The sequence below is a fragment of the Exophiala aquamarina genome, assembly GCF_000709125.1.
Source record: "Exophiala aquamarina CBS 119918 chromosome Unknown aczIA-supercont1.3, whole genome shotgun sequence".
NCBI lineage: Eukaryota > Fungi > Ascomycota > Eurotiomycetes > Chaetothyriales > Herpotrichiellaceae > Exophiala > Exophiala aquamarina.
Genome location: NW_013550585.1, coordinates 2,122,995 through 2,145,338, shown reverse-complemented (window position 1 = coordinate 2,145,338; position 22,344 = coordinate 2,122,995). Strand labels below are relative to the sequence as shown.

General features: G+C 51.3%; 8 protein-coding genes across 8 annotated transcripts; 3 read left to right on the top strand and 5 right to left on the bottom strand.

Moving 5' to 3' along the window:
- Positions 1 to 343: 343 nt before the first annotated feature.
- On the bottom strand, positions 344 to 2,444 carry A1O9_04367 (uncharacterized protein; the record flags this gene model as incomplete). The annotated part of the gene is made up of 4 exons (XM_013406659.1): positions 344 to 841; positions 896 to 1,313; positions 1,363 to 1,513; positions 1,565 to 2,444. The coding sequence occupies 4 exons, from the start codon at positions 2,442 to 2,444 to the stop codon at positions 344 to 346; spliced, it is 1,947 nt and encodes a 648-aa protein (XP_013262113.1).
- Positions 2,445 to 3,778: 1,334 nt separating this feature from the next.
- On the top strand, positions 3,779 to 4,828 carry A1O9_04366 (uncharacterized protein; the record flags this gene model as incomplete). Its single annotated transcript, XM_013406658.1, has 1 exon — positions 3,779 to 4,828. The coding sequence occupies one exon, from the start codon at positions 3,779 to 3,781 to the stop codon at positions 4,826 to 4,828; it is 1,050 nt and encodes a 349-aa protein (XP_013262112.1).
- A 792-nt stretch (positions 4,829 to 5,620) lies between these two features.
- On the bottom strand, positions 5,621 to 8,144 carry A1O9_04365 (uncharacterized protein; the record flags this gene model as incomplete). The annotated part of the gene is made up of 3 exons (XM_013406657.1): positions 5,621 to 7,342; positions 7,393 to 7,977; positions 8,037 to 8,144. The coding sequence occupies 3 exons, from the start codon at positions 8,142 to 8,144 to the stop codon at positions 5,621 to 5,623; spliced, it is 2,415 nt and encodes an 804-aa protein (XP_013262111.1).
- Positions 8,145 to 10,913: 2,769 nt separating this feature from the next.
- On the bottom strand, positions 10,914 to 12,044 carry A1O9_04364 (uncharacterized protein; the record flags this gene model as incomplete). The annotated part of the gene is made up of 1 exon (XM_013406656.1): positions 10,914 to 12,044. One exon carries the CDS (start codon positions 12,042 to 12,044, stop codon positions 10,914 to 10,916), a length of 1,131 nt encoding a protein of 376 aa, XP_013262110.1.
- Positions 12,045 to 12,519: 475 nt separating this feature from the next.
- Positions 12,520 to 14,274, top strand: A1O9_04363 (uncharacterized protein; the record flags this gene model as incomplete). Its single annotated transcript, XM_013406655.1, has 2 exons — positions 12,520 to 12,756; positions 12,811 to 14,274. 2 exons carry the CDS (start codon positions 12,520 to 12,522, stop codon positions 14,272 to 14,274), a joined length of 1,701 nt encoding a protein of 566 aa, XP_013262109.1.
- Positions 14,275 to 14,816: 542 nt separating this feature from the next.
- A1O9_04362 (uncharacterized protein) lies at positions 14,817 to 15,629 on the bottom strand (the record flags this gene model as incomplete). The annotated part of the gene is made up of 2 exons (XM_013406654.1): positions 14,817 to 15,390; positions 15,454 to 15,629. The coding sequence occupies 2 exons, from the start codon at positions 15,627 to 15,629 to the stop codon at positions 14,817 to 14,819; spliced, it is 750 nt and encodes a 249-aa protein (XP_013262108.1).
- A 1,263-nt stretch (positions 15,630 to 16,892) lies between these two features.
- Positions 16,893 to 18,003, top strand: A1O9_04361 (oxidoreductase; the record flags this gene model as incomplete). Its single annotated transcript, XM_013406653.1, has 3 exons — positions 16,893 to 16,989; positions 17,063 to 17,595; positions 17,668 to 18,003. 3 exons carry the CDS (start codon positions 16,893 to 16,895, stop codon positions 18,001 to 18,003), a joined length of 966 nt encoding a protein of 321 aa, XP_013262107.1.
- A 797-nt stretch (positions 18,004 to 18,800) lies between these two features.
- On the bottom strand, positions 18,801 to 20,540 carry A1O9_04360 (uncharacterized protein; the record flags this gene model as incomplete). Its single annotated transcript, XM_013406652.1, has 4 exons — positions 18,801 to 19,633; positions 19,698 to 20,009; positions 20,061 to 20,192; positions 20,264 to 20,540. The coding sequence occupies 4 exons, from the start codon at positions 20,538 to 20,540 to the stop codon at positions 18,801 to 18,803; spliced, it is 1,554 nt and encodes a 517-aa protein (XP_013262106.1).
- Between the last annotated feature and the right edge of the window lie 1,804 nt (positions 20,541 to 22,344).

Sequence of the window (22,344 nt, the reverse complement as noted above, 5' to 3'; positions counted from 1 at the left end):
CACGAAAGGACATCTTGGCTTGCCGAAACTTGAAACTCGGCAATCAGTATGCAGAATGCACTTTGTGGCATCGAATTCTCCCTATTGTGGATCAGGACGTTACCCACAATAATGCAGCAAACCCCCTGTAATCCCTAAGCAAGCTTTACTTACAGGTCAAAATACAGATACAGGTTTACATATCTACAACCAGATAGGTACAATATCTTCCATAGATCTTCGTCCAGCCAGGCCCTGAGTCCCTGGTCATCAAGACAATACCTTTCTCCCAAAAAAATACAATTACAAGAAAATCCCAAGAGAGAAGGGCCTGACTTCTCCAAGGCTCAAGCACGTTCCTGCATCAGACAATCCTCAGACTGGTGACGCTCCCCTCTCCACTCCCAAGACTGCCCGCATAGTTCCGACCTGCTTGACTGTCGTCCAGATCCACAGATCCATTGCGAGTCGATCCATGACCTCGATGTCCGTTGGCCGGTGTCCAAGCTCGATCCGAGGTTGAAGTGGCGACTGTAGGAGGTACCCGTCCAGTTCCGTTCCACCTGTCGGGAGAATTCTCATCGTCGACTATCACCACCATCCACACCCCGATTTGGCCTTGATTGCCAACAAGTGGTGTACAATGTATCCATTTGTTCTTGCCCTGCTCATCAGCTCTGCTAACCCACCTCACCTTAGCCGTCACCCCTCGACCCTCGGCAAATGCAGCTGTCAATTCCTCGCGAACACGATTCGACCCTCCTATCTTTTTCAAGAAAGGTGATTGTAGAATACCGGGTAGCCGTTGCGTCGGACTGGCAAATATAATTCGCAGTGATGGATAGGGTCGAACCAGCAGGTACTGCAACACCATGTCAGTTGAACCACATCAAGTGTCATCCAAGCCACGACTTACGTTCTGGTAAACTCCGCTCAACTTTCCGTTGACACTGCCAGCACTGGCGGCCAAGGTTTCCGGGTCCTTGATTAATAGTCGAGGCTGGTGTGAGCCGACACTCTCCATGTCCTCCTCCGTCACTTCTCGGTGCATCTTACCCCCGTGCCTGCGGATCGTGCTCAATTCTCCCTGGTTAAGCATCTCACTTAACTCTTGGAGTTCGTCGTTCTTGTCAGGATTAGGCTTTTCTGGTACCGGCGGATCGACGCCACGACTTTGTAGTTGGATCAGCTTCTGTAGTGATTCCATCTCTGAACAATCTTTTACAAGACCACTGACGTCGACTTGAGCCCCAATATGGTACCGAACGACGCCACGGCTGTCAGAAAGCGGAGCGATCATCAGGAGGTTTACGAATGGAGATCCATCTCGTCGACTGCACGGCTAGTTAGCAAACACGTCCTGCGGGTCCGGGAAGTCCTTACTAATTCAGGAAGACTTCTTGATGCTGTTTGCTAGCTTTGATCGCATCTCGGAGGCGTCGAACGCTATGGGCATTGGTCATGGGGCCCTGCAAAAACCTGCAGTTTCTCCCCAAAATATAGTTCATCCCATACTGGGTGGTGCGATTGAATTCTGAACACGAATTAGGAGCAAGTCAACGGTGAGAACGAAGATGTGACCCACCTTCTGAGGCAAAGACAATAGGGTTGTCTGGCCTTGATGGATCCGTCAGACAAAACACCTCGGCCAAACCATCCGAGGCATCGCGAAGTTGAGGCGACAGAGCGCCCGTGATTCTAGCGATGATACTGGCACTGACAATCTGAATGTAATGGTGGGTGATAAATGCGGGGAGTTCTTCTGTCACGAGAACATCGAAGGCCTTCCGGGCTCTCTCCTCCAGAAACGTGTTGATGGTGAGTTTAACAGACTTTTGTGTAAACTCCAGTCCCTCGACAGGATCTAATCCTTCGCATATGGCATTGGCATAGTGAATGGCACGAAGTGATTTGAGGGAATCGAGATAGTGGACAAGAATAGGCACCGATTGTGGTCTGTGCAGACCAAGGAAGGAAGTGAATTTGAATAAGAAGGTAGGATCTCCGAAGATGACCTGTAGATGGCCCTTTGAGAATAGAGCGGTGGTTTGGGTCTCGAGCGAGAACGGCTCTCGCTCTTCGGCTGGAGGAGGGGCAACTAAATTGTAGGACGCTGGGTCATCCTCGAGCACGGGGTCTAGCTGGTCACCATCATCGAGATGCCCATTGGCTTGTAGTCGGGGAAGTTCTTTCTCTTGCTCTGGGTTGAAGCCATTGACATGATGTAAAGGAGGGTTGTGCATTTCCTGAGCCTCGGAATGGGACTGGCGCAGCAAGGCTTCGGTGGAGTAGGAGATAGGACCGTCGTACTCGTAGGAATCTAAGGCAGACTGGCGGCAGGCGGAGGCGGAGGCAGAGGCAGAGGCAGATGACAGGAGCTTATCGTTGGCATTATGAGGGTGCGCGGACGAGGAAGAGTGAGTGGGAGAGGTGGGTTCAGCAGCGGAAGGAGAATCAGAGACCATATCAGAAACCGACGGGGCGGGACGGACGTCAGGTACAGATCGAATGTAGCAATGATAGGCCCTAAGCGAGATGGCAGAGGCAGTGAGCAAAGGCTGCAGGCCGTGTCAGTCTACTGTCTGGCAGATCGCTGGCTTGATGACGGATCTGATGCGAAAGACGAAAGCGACGTGGAGGGGAGATGGTGCTGGCAGCTGGCAGTGGCAGGTGTTGCCTAGCGGGCTTCGGTTACGGGCGCAGAGGCAATAGTACGGAGTACCTGGTACGGAACGGGGAGACGGGGCAGCAAAGAGAGGACAAGAGATACGGAGTCTCAGTCGGAGTACTAGAACAGGCACGCTCTGAAAATCTGAGGCTTCCTGATCTGGGGGCAATAGGAAACTCAAAGATGTCAAGAGTCCAGGAGGAGCTGAGGATCTCTGCATTAGGTGGGCATCTCATGCAGGTACACCAGAATCCTTGAACTGGAAACCTGACCGTTGTAAAGATTTGTTCAGCTTACGAGTAGCTACATACTCCCCGGGCACACTAGTTGATTAGCGACGGGGGGGAATGAACAAAAACTCTGCGACAGATACCAATCACGGGTGTCTACTGTCTAGTCTCTAGTCTGGGCGGACGGGTCGATCCAAGAAATGCATCAATAATGAAGACTCCGCAATGGGTCTGTGGTGCTCGATCTTGACAGCCCTGGTTCAGAACTTCAGGAAGAAATTAAATGGAACAGCGCGATCAAGCGGAAACTGGGGTTGACCCGATACAACCTGCTGGCCGGGACATAGCTGGGCGATAGCTGGCCCCTAACTACGAGTGGTTAGCAGTAACTAGCACTGCAGGGCAGAAAATCCCAGTTAGGATTGGTAAGCCTCAGGCATCCGGACACCCACCTGATGGGTTCCTGACCAGGGGTTCCAAGGCTTAGTCTTAACCACCAGATGCGGAGCACCACCCAACGACCTACCTAGATAGGCGACCTAGCTTAACTATGGAGGGCGCCAGGCACAATCCACGACTACTATAATTACTACTCCTAGTTATACTTGCATCTACGTCATTCTGTTGTTCGGATGCGTCCCAGCGACACCCAAATACCTACATTCTGTCGCGCACTTCTCATCTCCCGTCAATTATATTCAACTGAACGCTACACCACTTTCACTCTCATTTTCATCATCACGTGAGCCATAGATGAAATGTCGATGAGCCACTGCCATGGCATGACTGAGACTCTCCTCTGTTTGTTGGAACACCAACAGCCGACTTCTCCTCGCCCTGCCTCTCCTTCCATTTCTTCCCACACCTCACTCTGTCCCTCTCTTCTTCTACCACAATCATAATGACCGATTATGAAGCCCAGCGCAGGGCAAACCTTTTGCAAAAACAGCTGCTCCTGGACCAGCTCAATCTTGGCTCTTCTGATCCATCTCAGACCAAGAGAAGGAAGGTCACCGTCGACTCTTCTGTTCGGTCCCCTGCAAAAAGGCAGAATACAGCTCTGGCTGCGATCACACCCACAAGAATATCTGCCAGGATTGCAGCTGCCGGTCCAAGGGCATCATACACGGACAACGATCTTAACGGAAAGACTAAGAACACTGCACGCCCCAGAATACCTCGCTCAAGAACAAACAGAAGACAGCGGTCTAGCACCCCCCAGGTCATTTCTTCCCAGCCAACACCGACCACCACTCCAACCCTCAGCCGCACCGTCTCCCTCTCAGACCTCCTCGATCAATGGAACAAATGGACACCCACCGCACCCCAACCCGTTCTCACTCCATCGGGAACATACCACTTTGCATCCCACCCATCCTTCACACCGAACAAATCCCCACTCACCATCCTCCTCGAAGGCGCCTTTGGGGGCAGCTACTTCTCACCCTGGCGTTCACGCACTCTCAACCTTACCCTCTCAGACGACTATCTCCACACGCTGCCTAAATCCTGGCTGCACGCACTCCAGCCCCCGACAAAGTACCTGACCGCCCAAGCCTACGACCCCTCTTTGAACAAATACCAAGTCCAGTGCGGTCAGACCCTCTCCGAGTGGGAAGCATCCGGATGGCTTAACTTCGAGTTCGACCCCAGAGGCTGGTTCGAATGGTACATTCGGTTTTTCCTAGGGAGGCGCTGTGAGGACGACGATAGGCAGGTCGGCCGCTGGAGAAGGTGCGTGGGTGACAAGGGCAGGTGGAAGAGGATTCTCTTGAAGAAATATGTCGATAAGGGTGTCAGGACGGTCTATGCTGATGATGATGACGAGGACGAGGATGACGGACAGGATCGCCAGGTCAGCCCTGTTATTCATCAGATTTGTCACCATTGGGCATTCGAGGTCAGACAGGTTGATTTGGATCAGGCTTGGATCGAGAGTGGTCGTGCGTGAAATGGTCCACCTGGTGTTGAAAACGCTCTGCTATAAGTCTATGACGAAACGAAATGACGAAACGAAGGTCGATGATGAGATTCACAACATCAAGAGGGTTGGAATTGTGGGAATGGGTCATCACCACCAGATTTCATGTTGGCTGCCGGCGAAGCTCTAGGAAGAGAAAGATCTCCATGTCTCAAAGACAGAAGTTGACGTGTAAGCGAATTACCAGGTTAGCTGGCTAGGTAGTGTAAAACGCTGTTGAAGTCGGCGCAAAGATTACACGGCTCGTGAGTGAAGTGAAAAAGAAAAAGACCCTCTCAAGTCCATCGTTGCTCTTCGGTTTTTGGTTATCTTAATTTTCCTTTCATTAACTATGAATGCGTACCATTAAGTAGGTAGCTGACCTGTGAAGGAGTGGTACTAGCTAGTACATCGTTCTAACTTCCAAGTTCCCGAAGCAGTAAAATCTTATGAATTAAGCTGCGGGCAAAGCTCGTCAGAGGTTTCTTCTTCTTCATGATCCAAAAGGGGTATGCGTCCGTCTATTCTCCCCCCCCTCGAACCCCTCCATAGCAAGGCGAGGACTCGCTGGTGCTCCCATTGTTCCATCGCAAGTTTTGCCCGTTTCCCCATCCTTCCCAATACCCATACGTGCGCTCGTACATAACAAAGCGTTTGGTCTCATCAACATTACCGGTGGGTACGTAGGCACTCAGTCCTAAACCACGATCCGCAGCTGGGCACACGCCGGCAAAATACCAAGCTTGACACAAAAGCAAAACGGAGACAATCCGAGAGGAAAAATCAAGCCGCGGCGGCCGCGGGCGCGGGCGCGGGCGCCGTCGACGGCCGCTTACCCAGCACAACATCCCATGTCTGGGTATTGAAGTGCACGAGGGGCATCTGCACGGCATCGACGTCGACGATCTTGATTTCCGAGATGCCGACCATAGCCTTTTCACTGAGGCTGGCGGGCCGCTTGGAAACACCGCCCAGCTGCAGGATCTCCTTGAGCGTGCACGTCTGGTCTCTGCCCGCTCGGCTGCTGCTGGGCGTCATCGGGTCGTCGCTGTGTTTTTGGCTGTTCTCCGACCACGTGCTGTTGCTTATCGATGCTGCGCTGGAAGATTCGCGTGACATCCCTGGTGGAGTGTTTGGAGAGTCGTCTGGTGACGACGACGAGGCTGGCACCACCGGCCCCTCTGCCGCAACAGCCTTCTCCGCCGTCGCAGAGTCGTCCGAAGCTTCGTTGGTGGCCATCTCATGCACTGTCTCGCTCCGTAGTTCGTGGGGTTTGAATAGGAGCTTTTCGACTTGGCTGCTTGCCAGTTCCGGCGGCTCAGCCATGAGTTCGACTGGACATCCAGACATCTCCGCATCGCTGGTCACCTTGTTCAAGCCGTTGCCATACCCTTCAATGCAAATTTCGCAGAATGCAGGCCGCCTAGAAGGCATTTCTTCAGTACTTGTCAGCGCTTTGCGCGAGATGAGTCGCCGGAGCGAGGACGACCTTGTACCAGGGTCTGTCTTGGTTGAGAGAGATGCTTTCAGCGAGCCAGGAAGATGTGCCGGTAGAGTCCGGCGTCGAAGCCTGTCGGATCTCCCTCTTTTTACAGTATCGATGATGGAAGACATCGATGAGTTGGTGTGAGAGTAACTGGTGTCCGGTGCCAAAGCAGCCTGAGTTGGTGGGGCACCGACACCAGGAGAAGAAGTTTGCTGCCATGGCATCTGCCCAGGCGCATGGCAGCAAAGAGAGTAGCTGAGACTGGTAGTATTGCGTACCTGTTTGGGTGGTTGGGCAATGGAATGGAAGATTTGGAGCACCGCATAGACCAGGATCCACCTGACCTTCCTACCCTCGATCGCCGACAGACCTTCCAGGTCGTCGTCTACTGTTTTGCTTTCAAAATCGGAATAGCTTCTCACCAGAGGGCATTCCATCAGAAGGAAGTCGCGGTTAGAGGCAGCAATGAGAGCTTCCTTGCTCTGTGTTTTTCGGGCTTCCTTTTCAGCTCGACGCCTCTGGATGGGATTCCAAGACATACGTCGTTGAAGCTTGGGACGTTGGGAATTGCCTGCCTCCCCGGGTTTGGGAATAAGAGGAAGCGGCTGAGCCAGAGGCTCATAGTTGTGCTTTTTATCGAATGCCTGGACATTTTGCAATGTGCACACCCCACCAGTCTGGGTGATATCGTTCTCTGCAAGCGTGTTGGAAGACTGGGGGTCGACGAGATGTTGATAGAGGTTCTGGAAATCAGTGAAGACGGTACTGTAGATAGATTGCTGAATGGATTCTTCTTCGAACCCATCAGGAGGCCAGCTGCCATACTTCTCGGAGTAGAAGCTCTTGAGGAACAAGCGGAACCTATCAAGGTGATCTCGAGCCGGCTGGGGCAGACCGAGAAAGCTACCAGACACATCATTCTCAAAGAAATTGACGATGGATTTGTTCACTCTATCAAGCCGTAAGTCCATCTCCAACCGAGCGCGGTTGATGATGGTCTTCGATTTCGCACTGACCACCTGCCCCATGTTAGGTCTGTGCACAAACGGAGGTTACGAGAGGTACGAACCGCGTACTCGACGCTCGAGCACAAGCCACGGTGGCTCATCCCGACGCAGTGAGCAAAAGCATCAATCCAGAGATCTTCGATCTGCACGCGTTCCGCTAGATATAGTGCTGCGAGAGCATGATCAACACACTCCCGAAAGTCAAGATACCTTTGACTCTCGGCATAGGAAATCACCTCGAGCTTGTTTTGCTCGAAGTTATCTGGTCGGTAGATATCAAGTCTTTCTTTTAAGTCCACGAAAGCCTGTCCCAGTGTCCTGCCGGCAAGAGGGCGGTTATAGAGCCATGCGAAGAAGTTTCTGGTTGTGATATGGTGGTTGAAAACATCTTCGAGACCCGCGCCGTATGGTGCTGGAATATAGAGCTCTTGAAGCGGTTCAGTTGGATCACAACCAGGGCAATTGGGCATCACACACTCAGACGAGACGTGGATGGAGTTCCGAACCATGCAGCGGTCGACCAAGGCGTCGAACCCTTTGACTTTGAGAAAAGCAGAGTGGACACGGAAAGCAGGGCCTCGACTTGATTGACCAGGTTCGCGTAGATAGACAAAGCAATCGCCAGTGGGCCAGCACAGCTCGGGTTCCTGGGGGTCGCTATGAGGATCTCGAGCATATGAATAGAGAATGTTTGTTAGAAACTTACATGGAAGATGTTGATCCAGTCGACTGTGATGCGAGACCGCCCATCCCATCGTCTCAGACCAGCTGATCGGATGTCATCACAGGTCACACGACCTTGAACACGCCTCATGATGGTTTGGGGAGTTTATTACAACGGGAGGAATGAGCAGTTGAGCTATAAAAGAGGCGGATGGGAACAATGTTTCATCCCTGCGTTGACAAGAGGAATGGGTGAGCGGAACAAGGGCCTGTGCGAAGCTTGGGTAGATAAAAGGACAACACTTTTGAAAAGCCTGAATCAAAAACAAGTTGAACCCTTTCTGGGTCAAATACAATGGCTGGACGGCGGTGTACCAGACCTCGACCCAAAGAATTCCTAAGGTTGCGCAGGAGGCTTGCCAACGGCGTATGCAGGTTTGACAGCAAAGAGCAAAGTGCGGCCGGGCGGGAGCTCCCAAAGGGATACGAACTTGTTCGGAATCCAAAGTTTGCAGATTGCAGGAGCAGTTTCAAGCCCACACATCAACGAACTCATCTTTGGAAGAGGAGAGGCCAAAGAAGACAAGAGACAGACAATGACAACCCAAGCTGGCGTTTGGAGGGACGATGATTTGACAGCAAGACGCCATGGACGCAAGCCTCAGCGCCCATTTCGCAATGGCCAGCTCATGGTGTTGATTGAAACGACGATGAAGGTGGAGCGGACTCTGCAGGGAGAGCTCCGGCACGACGTCGTCAAGAGCCAGTCAGGGAGCGGTGCCTTGACAGGGAATATCCCTGCAAAAGCCTTCTCCCTGACGTGAAAGCTGCTTGTCAAGAGCCAAGGGAGCCAAGGGACCCGCCTGTCAACAACGATCGCCGGTAGCAAGAGTCCGATTGTGGATCGGTGGCCCGTTATAGTCACGCTCCCTTGCTAGCTGTGGTTGAGGTCCGACCAAACAAGGAGGTTTTTGATCAGCCTGGCCATGTCCATGCCCGGCGCCAACTGCGAGGGTGAGCTGTGAGGTATTATCTCCCATTACTCCCCCAGAGGCGGTCGAGCTCAACCTCACGTCAACCCCGTTTTTGACATCATCAAGTCAAGGATTTGTACGGAGTAGCCTGGGCTGCATCCACACCACAAATGCATGCCTCATATGTACCTAGACCCTGGAGCTCAAGAGTCAAGATCATGCCACTCTAGTGCTAGGTACCGAGTAGCCGTCCGCCTGTCTGGCGATTTGACACTCAGGCTGTCGGTTCTTATTTGGCGAGGCGATGAGCTACCCAAAGTGATCAAGCCAATGCATCTCTGTCCCAATCACCAAGTGATCATTGCCTAGTCGGGCGAAATGCCAAATGCCACTGCATCTTTTTTTTTTTGGGACCGCGATGGACACTCACAGCAGGCAGCTCCTGTCCAATCACAGAGTCTTTGACGTCAGCCTCCGAGAGTGAGGCCGCTTTTGACTTCGTGCTTGACTAGTTCTTCCAAAGAGTCCGGCGGAGAGTCGATGCTCGCTACATTTCTCTGAACCGTAGACAGACCGTGGTGCAAGAAGCGATGGATGGCCTGATAAGGAATAATAAGCTTGCAGGCATAAATAGATTTTAGGCGTTATTGCTGGAGCAACGGGGGCACTTTGATTGCGTGTCGGTGTCACTGGCAGCTGCATTCCCAAGGTTCCGGTGCGGCTGGAGGGGAGCCCGGTGGCGTCTCAAGAGTAACAAAGTTCGAAATGATCACCACTGCTCGAGATCAGTTCGTTTCTCGAATGCCCATGGCGCCCTTGGCTAGATAGTTGCTACGCGAGGTTGGGAAATGACCAACTAGGCAGAGTTTCGATCCATTTCCTGGGGTACATGTGTCTCATACCCTCTTCTCTTCCAGGTGGCCGAGTATAACCTATATAGCCAGGTTCAGAATACTTCAAATTGGTGGAGACGTGAGATTTCTCCTTTCGCCATGATTGCAGTACCGACTGTCATACCACGGCCAGACACATCTTTCAGACTTGGGGCCCGTGGTATCACTGGTATGTCGCCTGCTGGCCCGTGGAGCGTTCCCTACGTAAGCCTAAGGAGAGAGCGACCAGCACCCATGGCGGCGTTCGACTCCGCTCCGTCAATTGATGTGTTGGCTGGTGGACATCCGGTTTTCCTATGTAGTACTCCGTGCCAGTAGTAAGTAGTAGTGGTCAACAAGAGTCGCCACCCAAAGAAGTCGACTCTTCTTGTTTCACTGGCGCAAACTGAAATAAATCTTGGGCACTACTCAGTACGGAGAACTGCGTACTTGAGACATGTGAAGAAAAAGTTGAGGGAGCTGCCTGAGCTACAACTCCACCCGCAAGCTTCTTCCTCGAGTATGTAGGGGGAAGAGGGGCGACTCTGGTGAAGGCGGAGTAGTAAAAGGACACAGCAACTCTCCCGCACATAAGCCTGTTGAGACACCCGCGAACCAATATTGAGATATCGCGCCAATCTTGTTAATTATGAGGCGCTGAGTGGCGTTCCGAGGAAACGCAAATCGCTGAAGATCTGCTTCTGGCAGATCCAGCCCCAAACAGAAGAGAGCTTCGGGGGTGTTACTACATCCATTCCACCAGGCTTAGAAAATACACCATGTTAGGTAAAACAACGCGGGAGGCTGCATGAGTTGCCTTCAGGGTTAGAAGTTTCGAAGTCTTGTTCGCCTGACCACCCCAGCTGTATCGACCGGTAGGTCTGGAGCATTTCTAACCCTCACGTTTGAGTCAATAGCTCCTGAGCGGCTGATGGGATTAGTCCTGAAGTCTAATAAAGACGCTCTGATACTGGAGGATGACCAGGCTTGTATATTCTGATCTTGCAGATCAATGACGTGCTAGAGTATAATAGTAATACATGAGGTGCAATCCCGAACTCTACCTAGTATGTATTAGACCTCAACCAAGACCCTGATCTCGCCGTCCATCCAGTCAACCACACCTGCACTCAAAAGTGCTACCATCCATTCTCCATCCTCTGCAACCGTCACTAACCCGTCGGTCAGCCAGACCTTCACAATTGGCTGCTTTTGCTGTGTGGAAATATCTGGATCTGCTGGTCTCTTGTACCTCTTGTCGACCTCGGCAATCAAAGCGGCCAGGCTAGGAGCGGATTCCGGTGTAAGGGTGAACCGAGGGACTTCTCGTCTTAATGCACCACCGGTATTTGACACTACGTTGACATAAAGGACAGTTGATTGTTTAAATACCGTGTTTGGCGGCGGCGCCTCACTTGGGGACTGTGTTAGAACTTCGGCTGGGATCGCTGCTGCGGCATCTGGCACAGCTGCTGTGGTGGGGACTGGTGTTGGGGATAGACCGTTCTCTGTCAATAGGGTCGAGCCATCTACCCCAATGGGAGAATTTGAAGTGTGGTCCGTTGGTACCGTGCCTCCTTTCCTACTAGTTGCTGCGTAAACTCGTTGGCGTTCATTTGTGACCATCTTTCTCATCAGCGGCATCATCAGTTTGACAATCACCTGGCCATCCTGTGGCCATAAGATAGTTCTTTTAGGCGCTCCCGGAATGTCATTTCCGACTCCAGGACCGAAGTACTTTGCTCCATATCCGTGGCCTGCCAAGAAGTCCTCCACGCATCGCCATAGATTCAACTTTGCAACGTCTGCTCCTCCCATATGTTTCTTATGTCCAACCACCTCCCTGCGCTCAGGGTGCGCCTCATCAAGCATAAAGGCTTTCGCGGCATTTTGAAGGCGCAGGAAGTTCTCTGGGGCGAGTTGTAGGGAATTGAAGACCTTCCCCAAAGGGGGTCTGCTGTATTTTCGGCTCTTGGCTGAAGGCTCGCGAAACAAAATGGAGGCAGAGTTTTGAAGCTGGGGTTGGTTGGATCCGTCTCCGGGGTCATGCACATCACTGGACTGGGAGTTGTCGGCAAGTTGAGTAGGTTGAGTGTCATTCTCATCGCGTTTCCGCTTGCCCAGTGAAGATGAACTTCGATTCTGTTCATCAGCTAGCACGGTTGCGGCTTGCACCAGGCCAGCCAGGACTTCGTCAGGATACATCGTTTCGGTCATCGTCGCCTCACCTGGTTCCCCCCGAAAGGGAACGCGCAGAGGGCGCGAAGCCGCGGTACGACACTAACAATTAATGAGACCCGGAGCGTGTACGGTTCCCGAGTTTAAGAGGCATTCGAGGCAGACTGCAACTGAGCAAAGACAGCAAAGACAACAAAATTGCCATGGCTTTTTGGGGTTTTAACGGGTACCAAAGTGATTGAGCACTATGACTCATCAAGGTTAGCCCGGTCACGGGGTATCCGGGGCGGCGCCAAGACCTTTCTGACTCCGACCAGCGTTCAACTTCCAACGTCAAACATCATCAGAACAACAACGGATAAATAACCTGTCCATCATCTTGTAGACTTTGAATATAAACCTGGTGGGAAGGTGTCACATTATGAAATTCTGATAATGTCCTTTCAGTAGAACCAAGGGTTCTCCCCGGTCCAAGGCCAGCAATCCTTAACCTGCTCCAAGCATGTTTACAGCAACGAAATTACAGGTTGCAACATACCTGCTCGGAGTCTGCCCCTTCTCCATCGCGTTCCTGGTCTTCTTAAACTCTTCCGTCTCCTTCGTTATCACCGACCTGATTGGACAAGAAAACCGTGTCGGAGATGCAGTGGGAACGTTGGGCTTCGCAGATGAAGTGCTTGCTCTAGTTGCGTGTCCCGTGTGGGGGCTACTTGCAGACGGTATCTTGGGCCTACGCCTTGTGAGACTCTCAACCAGGTCTAGATCTAAGCATTCAAACTAACCCTCTCGCCAGGTCTGCGTCTTGGGATATTTGATAATTGGCCTGTCGCTGGTCGTTTTTGTGCAAGCACAAGATGTTTATCCACAACTTTTGCTCGCCAGGCTACTTTTCAGCGTAGGTGGCGCTGCAGCATCTACCATGGTCACAGCAATCCTTCCAGCCGTTGCAAGTAGACCCCAATTGGCAGCTGCTGGTGAACGAGGCAGAGCTACAGACCAAGTCGAGGGCAATCGTCTCTCATTCAGTCCGTCAATTGCATCAGAATTGACCATCACGCCTGCCAGATTTGCTTCAAGGTCTCCCAAGCGTCACACGAACAATAATGATGACTCAAACATTGCACGCTCCACAAGTCGTGTTGCTGGCTATGTTGGAATGTTGACAGGGGGAGGTGCATTGCTTGCTTTGATGGTGTTTCTTCCACTACCAGCACAACTTCAATATGCTGGATATGGACAAGAAGTCGCCCTGAAGTATAGCTTTTACATTGTCGCAATAATTGCGCTTGTACTAGCCTTGTGGTGTTCCATTGGTTTGAGGGGTTTGCAGACAGAATCGGGAAGCAGCCGATTCAAAGCACCCGACGACCACGACAACTCCCTACGGTCCCGAACCATGGCTACTCTGAAGGAAATGTACTCTAACTTCCAAACAGCAATTCTGATCGGGTTCACACATTCGGAGATCACGATAGGGTATATTGGTGGATTCGTGGCCCGTGCCTCATCCGTTGGCATCTCTTTATTTATCCCACTTCTGATCAACGCAATGTTCATGTCATCGGACCTTTGCCAAGTTGCAGGCGATCTCGACGATCCTACCGGCCTTCCGGACATCAAGAGAAGATGCCCGCGTGCATATATTGTAGCGGCTGAAATGACCGGGGCCGCGGAAACGGTCGCCCTAATTTTTGCACCAATATTCGGGTATTGGAGCGCTAAATCTGCGAGAAAGGAGATCCCGTTAATCTTCGCCTCAGTTATGGGGATTATTGGATATCCATTGTTCGCAAGTCAATTTGACCCCGATGACAAAGGCACTGGCAAGAGAGTAATAGCATTTTTGGCCGTGTGTTTGATTGGTATCAGCCAAATTGGTGCCATTGTATGCAGCTTGGGAACTCTCAGCAAAGGAATACTCGAAGGGGCAATTGAATCTACAAAAGAGACTTTAGACGAATCAACACCCGGTGAAAGCGAACCGCTATTGAATCGCCCGAGCCCGCCTGTTAACGACACGAGACTGTCGGCTCTAAAGGGCTCCTTTGCCGGAGTGTATTCACTATATGGCGGTGCTGCTATTCTGATTTTGACAAAACTCGGTGGCCTGCTGTTCGACAAGGTTTCGTTATCTGCACCGTTCTATATCATGGCTGCATTCAACGCCATGTTACTCTTGGCATGCGTTGTACTGAGCTTGCGAAAAGCTAGAGGATCACAAGAAGAGAATCATCCGAATGTTGTTCTCGGCTCGTGATTCATGTTCTCACATAAGCTTAAGCCCAATTATCTTTCGAGTCATAATTGGGGAACACCTGAGCTTGGGACTTGCAAGAATAAGCTCTGGGTAACGATCACCACCCCCATCGCCGAGCACCGGCCTCTTATTTCTGCAGGAATTGGATGATCATCCCAGGCCCATAAGTCTCAGCACGATTCGTGGCCTGCTTTGGATCTTTCCCGGTATTGTCAAAATGGACATGTCTGTGTTGGCGCGGTCATCAATACCCTCCACTTTCTGGATCGGGTTCTATGCTCACGTTCTCAGATGCCGTCTACTTGGTTCCCCCGAAGGCACGCATTGGCACGTCCAACACGTCATTGATTTTCTGCTTGCAAATGCACAATAAATTCAAGACAGAACACATACAGAGTCCCTGGCGTCATTTTGCAAAGAGCATTTACAACCATGGAAACGGAAAGCGAGGTGTCATGTACATTTATTCATTAGAAAAATCAAAAAGTCGCATCAAAACCTCACTTCTCTCGCAAATAAATTGATCTTTCCCAAGAGGCCAACTACAACTTCGCTTCCTTCTTCGCCTTCGTCTTATCCACAATCTTGATGTCCTCATACTCTACTCCTAAGAAATCCCACATGTAAGGCCACCGATCACTACCAAACAACGGCTCCTGCACACCGTTTGCATTCGTCATCTTGAACCACGGCGCCCCAAAGGCACCCTGTTCCAAGGCATCCTTGGTATTCCCTGTCAACTTATCCTTATATTCCTTGGTGGCCATCAGCCGCATGATCTCCTTGACCTCCGTCTCATCGAAATGTGCCTCTAGTAGCTTCGCCAAGCCGTCAGGCTTCTCGATGTTGACGTGCGTGATGAAGCTGTACCGCCAGGTGTCGAGGAAACACTGCTCGAAGACCTCGCGCGGATGGCGGTCCTTGACCACCAGCATCGCGCGCTGTGGCACCACGGACAGGATCGGGAAGAAGTCTGCGGGGACCAGGGGTTCCGTGCCAAAGTATTTTTGTGCGCGTTTCGAGTCGTATTCGCCGTACTTGGCTTTGGCGGGGAGTGTCCACGGTGGCTTGTTGCCGGAGCCGACGTTGATGCCGCCGAGGAAGACCGGATGGATTCTGGAGTGAGGAGGAGCAGTTAGTCAGATACTGGAGTGGTTGGTAGGGCTAAAGCATGAAAACTGGACTGAGTCTCTCCTCAGAGCCACCACCGATATTGAGGCATGCAAGGCGGTAATGGCACCTTGGGGGGTTATTCCAATGGTTGGATGAGAGCGACGACTTTCGTTCTTAGGTCCACGCGATCTCAACCACCAGGCATGAAACATCCATGCTGGAGGGTTCCTCAGGTCGACCATCTTGAGATTCATATCACCCAGCAACAAGGCTAGAGGTATAAATCCACCAAGGTAGCACACCATGGCATGTACGTAGCCCAGTAGCTTTGTCAAATATACATAGTATGCTCTTTCAAGTCGCCTAAAGACGCTCCCTGGGGGAGATAACAGTGGGAAGTAAACAAGACGCTAGAACTTACTCAACCTCTATCCCATATTGTGCCAGCAGCTCTCGATTCTTCCTCAGATATAGAAACGCAAAGTAACTATACGGCGACGCTGTCGAGCAAGACCCTTGTCAGGAAACGTAGAGAGCGTGGCCACGATCTCATGGTCGATATGAAGAAGTAACTAAGCCGATGAGAATGACTTACTGCAATCGAAGTAGCAGTCGATCCTGCCCCCCATCTTCACAGCAGGATCTGTGCGCGTTTGTCGGTGTTTGAGCAGTTCGGTGGTTCTTTGTTACCTCGCCCTTGATGTGCCCTGAGCCGATGGCAATGATGCTGTCTGAGACTGGCGGAAATGATGGTCGGTCTGGGGACGTTGAGGGAACTTTTCTGTTTCTCCTCTCAGGCAGTGCGATGCTACTAGGCTCACTGACTATAGCAGGTGCAACAATACGTGGACAGACGCTGTCATCATTAACAGCGGATAGTCGAAGGTTGTCGGGATTGAAGTGATAGTCAGTTAAGTTAGTCAGCCTTACAGCTTCAGATGCCGAGGTTCGGCTTCGCTTGGCTCCATGCCTCCATAATGCGACTCCGAAAGCACGACTAATCATTTAATACCGAGCACCCTTTCAACTGCTCCCTCCGACATCAGTGGGAAGGGGAATTGTAGAGTTCATCAGCGCTAGATACGGTCTTCAGATGCTCCAACCATACGTGCGAGAGGCATGAGATTTTAATATTTGATTCCACCTCGCCGGTTTTGTTGCAGTATGCTAATAACCCCTGCGCGGCCACCGAGGTGTAATTTCTTCATTGGAAGCCTTGTTCCCCGCCGTCACCGACTGGGGGGAGGCTGAATTAGTGATCCTTTAACAAACCATCGCCCTACAAAAAGATCACACTCGACGCTGTTCTACGCTGTTCAGGAGACTCCTGTCGGTTCGGACTCACAGAGGAGTGTTTGATATCTGAAACAGGCAGCCACCTAGTCATCCATCGACTCACTGGTTGAGAGTATCGGTGGACCCATACCCCTCCCCTTGATGAAGTGTGGCAATCAATTCGTTCATTTGACGATAAGTGAGAAGGCTTCCACTTTGGAAGAAGAGAAATGAGCTCCGAAAACAAGCAGGTCGCGCTCGTGATCGGGGGTTCGAGAGGAATAGGCCGGCAGGTTGCCGTCGATTTAGCTCGTCATGGCTATTATAGTACGTTACTTCCACAATCAAGCACCAAAAGATGAAGCACAATAGGTACAGGGTTGACCAATCTCCCCCATAGTTGTGGTAGCCGCGAAAACGACATCAGACGCATCGCGGATCCCAGCATCTGACTTCCCACCGGACCCAAACTCATCGCAATCGACCATCAACACCGTCGCACGAGAGATCACCGAAGCAGGTGGCTCGGCGCTGGCGCTGCCCGTGGACGTGCGCGACGTCGAAAATGTCAAGGACCTGGTCGACGAAACAGTAAAGCGCCTCGGCCGTCTTGACGTGCTGATCTACAACTCCGGCGCGATATGGTGGAGTGCCGTTGAGACGACGCCGGTGAAGCGGTTCCAGCTCATGCAGCAAATCAACCCTCAGGGATTATATGCTGCTGTGTCTGCGGCACTGCCTCACTTTGGCAGTAACGGGTGGAAAGGCCGGATTATTGTAGTTAGTCCACCGATCTACTCGAGGTTCTTTCGCGGGAAGACCGCCTACGCGATGGGTAAAATCGGCATGAGTGTGCTGACCAAAGGCCTCGCGATGGATTTTCTTAGGCAGGGGCGGAAGGATATGGCCATCACCAGTATCTGGCCTGCTGCTGTGAGTTGCCAAAAGTCCCGCGTCCCCAGGAACAGGAGTCCGGGTTGATTGCTGAACATTGTGGCACCACAGTCCATCGAATCCGCCGCAACCCAGAACGCAGTGCAAACCGACCAGGAGCTTCGTAAGGACTTGCGCAAGCCGACGATCTACTCAGACGCCATCCTCGCCATGCTTCATTCTCCTGCTGAAGAGGTCAACGGCCTTCTCGATCTCGATGAGGACTTCCTACGCAAGAAGGGCGTCACAGATTTCAGTATGTATAATGTCGAACCAGGAGCTAGCCCACGAAGGATAATGCCGGCGGAATTTCCGAACTTGGAGGTGGCGGAGCAAGACGACGAGGGGAGACGAGTCGATAGCATCAAGTTGAGAGAAGGCAGGCAGGGCGACAAGGCGAAGTTGTAGTGGTATTGGCCTGCCTGCAGAATAACACGTTATTTAGGGTGGAGGCGTACAATGAGTGGGGTAAAGTTTAAGTACTAACGCATTCAACTTACAACTTTCTTACTTCTTTTCAAACGGCGATGCCTCCTCAACGACGACCTCTACAGTCTATTAACCTCAATCGGGGACCGGTAAAGGAGGGAAGAGTCTAGCTTGCGTATAATAAAGAGATAACCTCCCCTTTAGTGGATCCTACGGTAGCTAGAGTAACTATCGATAGAGGGTAGTCACGTGATATAACCTTATAGAGAGTCGTAGGTTCGAAGTTCGAACCAAGACCTAGTACGGGTTCAACCCGTGACAGTTGTACTCTATTATACTAGTCTACTAGACGAGTGTAATAGAGTACTAGAGTAGCTCGACGAGCATTATATATATAATTACTACCTATAGATAGGACTATTTACAGTTAACTTCGTTAGTAATCTAATACCTACATTTTAGATACGGTCCGACGAATTATTATACCCTTTGTCGCTCCGGTCAACACTCTTGTGTCCGCTCTATTAAGGAATCCCACCTTGGTCAGCACTGCTCGCAGCTCGGATTATAACATGTAGTACTAATTTTTAGCGGTGGGTGCATTATTTGGGAGGGTTGTGAAAATCGAGGTGTGCTAGGACCTACCCCTTTTGCTGTAGTCGATTTTGTCACTCTGGTTAGAACTTCATCTGCGAAGGAGATTTCAATCTTCACTGTGGGATACTTGTGCGGATTGCGGCAAAAGGGTCAGCGTAGACACCTGCCTTGCCTCAAAGTCAGACAGTGCCATCCACCAGGTTTGACTCGTCGACCTGAAGAGCGTTGAAGAGAGATTCCCGGCCCTTTTCCATATTCAACGTGTCTATTCTGTCCTGGATCTCCTTCTGGCTCCCTCTGACTCTGTGAGCTACCTCTCTCCATTGCAAGATATGACCCTCCCCACTTGAAGCTCCACTGGTCTCAACGTCCACAAGCCTCCCATTCCGCTTCCTCATCTGGCCATCCACAATGACAAATTCAATATCTGCGGCCTCACTAAACCGAACGACACTAACAAGGGGATCAAATTCCGTTGCAGACAGCATGCCCACACTGCCGTCGGCATCAAAGATCACTATATCTGCCTTTTTCCCTTCCTGGACACTCCCGATCTTGTCCTCGAGCCCCAGACTTCTCGCACCCCGGATTGTCGCGAGGTTGAAGATCTCTTCAGTCGAGCTCAGCACATCCGCAGCAGGGTACTTGTCCTCTTGGAGGTGTTTATCGTTATGTTGGGCACGAGTCAGCTGGAGCAGGGCGCGCGCTTGAAGCAAGATGCTACTTGGGTTATTTGTGTGGCAGTCTATCCCAAGTCCGGCATTCGATGATGTACTTGTGGACCGAAAAGCCGAATGCAGAGCGATGGGATATCCCAGTCCCATGTGTGCTTCGGTATCTGGCGTGCTCGAAATAGGCGTCGCTTTCCTGGCAATCAGGGCTAAATCTTCCTCCGAGAGATTGCTGCAATGGCTTAAATGTAGAAATGGAAGCTCTTCCGTATTATTTGATGCTTGGTAAGGCTGTCGAAGTAGACCATATGCCTCAAGAAGGGGGATCGAGGACTGGAGCCCTGGTCATACGTCAATTACAGTCTTGCAGTATATGCCCGCGACGGATGACTCTCAGCAGCCTACCATAGAACGCATTTCTTGATATATGGGAGGTGATGAGTCTCACGCCACACTTTCTCAGCCTCCCCAAAGCCCCGAGCACGAGCTCTTTAGGCAGGAACCAAGCATCGAAGCCCATACCTATCTCTACCCTGCTGGCCGTGTCTCCATTAAACTTCGTTGCCAGCTCTGACACTTGGTCTAGCGACCAGTCCGGCAGGAAGTCACGATTGATGTTGCAGCTCGTTTTATCCCAGTGCGTGAGACGAATCGGGACTGAATAGGCAAAGATAGACCTTATCCCGGAGTCTATGGACCCATCAAGTGCGCATGTTACTGGGAAATCATGTTTAGCGTTTTCAATCACGGACATGGGACATGCCTCACCGTGGTCGACACTGTAGGCGATATGTGCATGATCTAGGACGGTAGTCGTTCCGGCGTGAATAGCTTCCAGACAACCAGAAAGCTGACCCCAATAGGTGTCTGCTGGGGTGTAAGTGTAGGACGCCATATATCCTAAAGCAGGTCAGTAGATGGTCGTGGCGCTGCCGGAACCTACACAGGATCTGCGGATGACAACTGCACACCTTTGACCATGTACTCAACCAGTCCTTGTTCTGCATGCCTCCCCTTCAATTGGGTCTGCCAGAGATGATGATGGGTGTCAATAAAGCCAGGGGAGATGATCCTCCCCTTGCAATCTATCACTTCGACCTTCTGACCAGGAGGCACTGTGAGTTTTGGCCCAATTTTGGCGATAATGTCGTTATTGATGAGAACATCCATATCGATGAGCGGAATGACGTGATCGTGTTCGTCGTGACTGAGAACTGTCCCACCACGAAGTAAGATGGAGGAGCCCATGTTTAAGGCGATTGTAGTTGTTGAGATGGTTGTTGCCTGAGATTAGGGACAGAAACTCCGGAGGCCTCAAATACTGGGAGAGACTTTATATTCCTGGGTGCCATACTGACACCATGCCTGCACCTCGAATGTGATTGATATCCATGGTTGAAAGTTTCCGCCAAACTTCGTACAACGGTCTAACTGAGGTTCCGACCAACGGCTCGCTGTCCAGTCATCGAGAGCATTGTCAAAAAGTAAGTTCTCCACCACGGAGACATCAATCGCCAGAATGCAGCGTTCGCACCGACAGCATCGTGTGCAGATTATGACGCGAGATCGTCGCGAGTACAAGATATGAGATCGCCATGGGTGGTTGAGGGGATGGAGGTCGTCGTCAACGTTTCGATTGGTATAATTATAATGTCTGACGATGAAAATCAAGCCAAAATGCCCCTTATTGCAGGTCTTGGCAAAGGAATTCCTTTGTCTGACGCCTGTCGAAGTGGCAGTATCACAAACAAACAAAATCAGCTCCTTTCTACAAATATTCAGCTATGCTGATGAAAAACTAGCGAACAAGTTGCTTCATAATACTATACATGATTTCCCACAGTTGAGGAAGTCCTCCTGTCGTCATTGTCGGCGTTCAGAAAGACTACACAAAATCGTCAATACCGTCATCGAATGGTTGACCTCTTGAAGTCCGTTTATTTATTCGTTCATCAGGTTGCGGCGTGCAGAAATGCATCGAGACTGGTAAACCTGCCCCAGAGAGATTTTATTTGGCACAGAGATTATCCACCTACCACCTATCCCTCCTGCAAAGAACCGCTCGAGGGCTTCGGACACACTGGCTTACCAGGTTCACGTTCGCTTGGGAGTTGAGGTTCTGGAATCGAAATCACCACGAGACGGTCCACACTTGATATCAGCGATTCATTCATGTCTCATCCATTACCGCCTATCATGATCCATGACTTCTCCTGCCTGGGTACTAAATTGATCACCTTCCGATGCCCACGTGATGTCATGACTCTCCATTTTTTGCTCTGAGACGAACTCGTGAGTCGGGATACAGTCCTCAAAGCCACAGCCACTTCTGGAGATACAGCCTCATGACAACATCGAAGCTAGAATCCCACATGTCACATCCAGCGTAAAACCCCTTGTGTTGTGAGGACACAGCTCGAAGAATACGACCTGCCAGAGGATAGGTCAGACATCCAGCTCTGGAATGGACTCAGGTCGAGGTTTAGTGCTGACATACATGAACAGATCCAGAGTATTGGAGGACTGGGGCTCTGCTGACACCCCCCCTTGCCCCAAGAACCATGTCAATCGGCTACTTAGCCACAGGAGTGTATTACCAGGGACCCGGTGTAATACTATGTAATCGGGGAGAGACGATGACTACTTGCCCGCACTTGCAGTGCATTGCATGAGATGGCACAATACGACAAGGCATCGTCGTGTCGACTAGCATGAACCAAGGGTCTCCAAGCCATGGAAGCCGGTCAACAGCAGAGAACGAGACGCGTATCAGACTAAGCCCTATGACGATCAGTCGGCACCTGTCTCCACCGCGGTGCGTACTTCATGCCTTGTACATGTTACTATAGATATACTCGTATGACTGACAAGTCACCATTCTACAGGCCAGTTCCACCAGGGCTCATTGTTTCGAAGCATTACTCATTTCTGAGTCGTGGCCCGGGGCCCGTGGCCCGGCGTGAAATTAGTTGATTATCTGTCCCGTCCCCACCTCCCCACCGAAGTCGAACGGCTCGGCGGTCACGACGTTCGACCATATCCAACGGTCGAC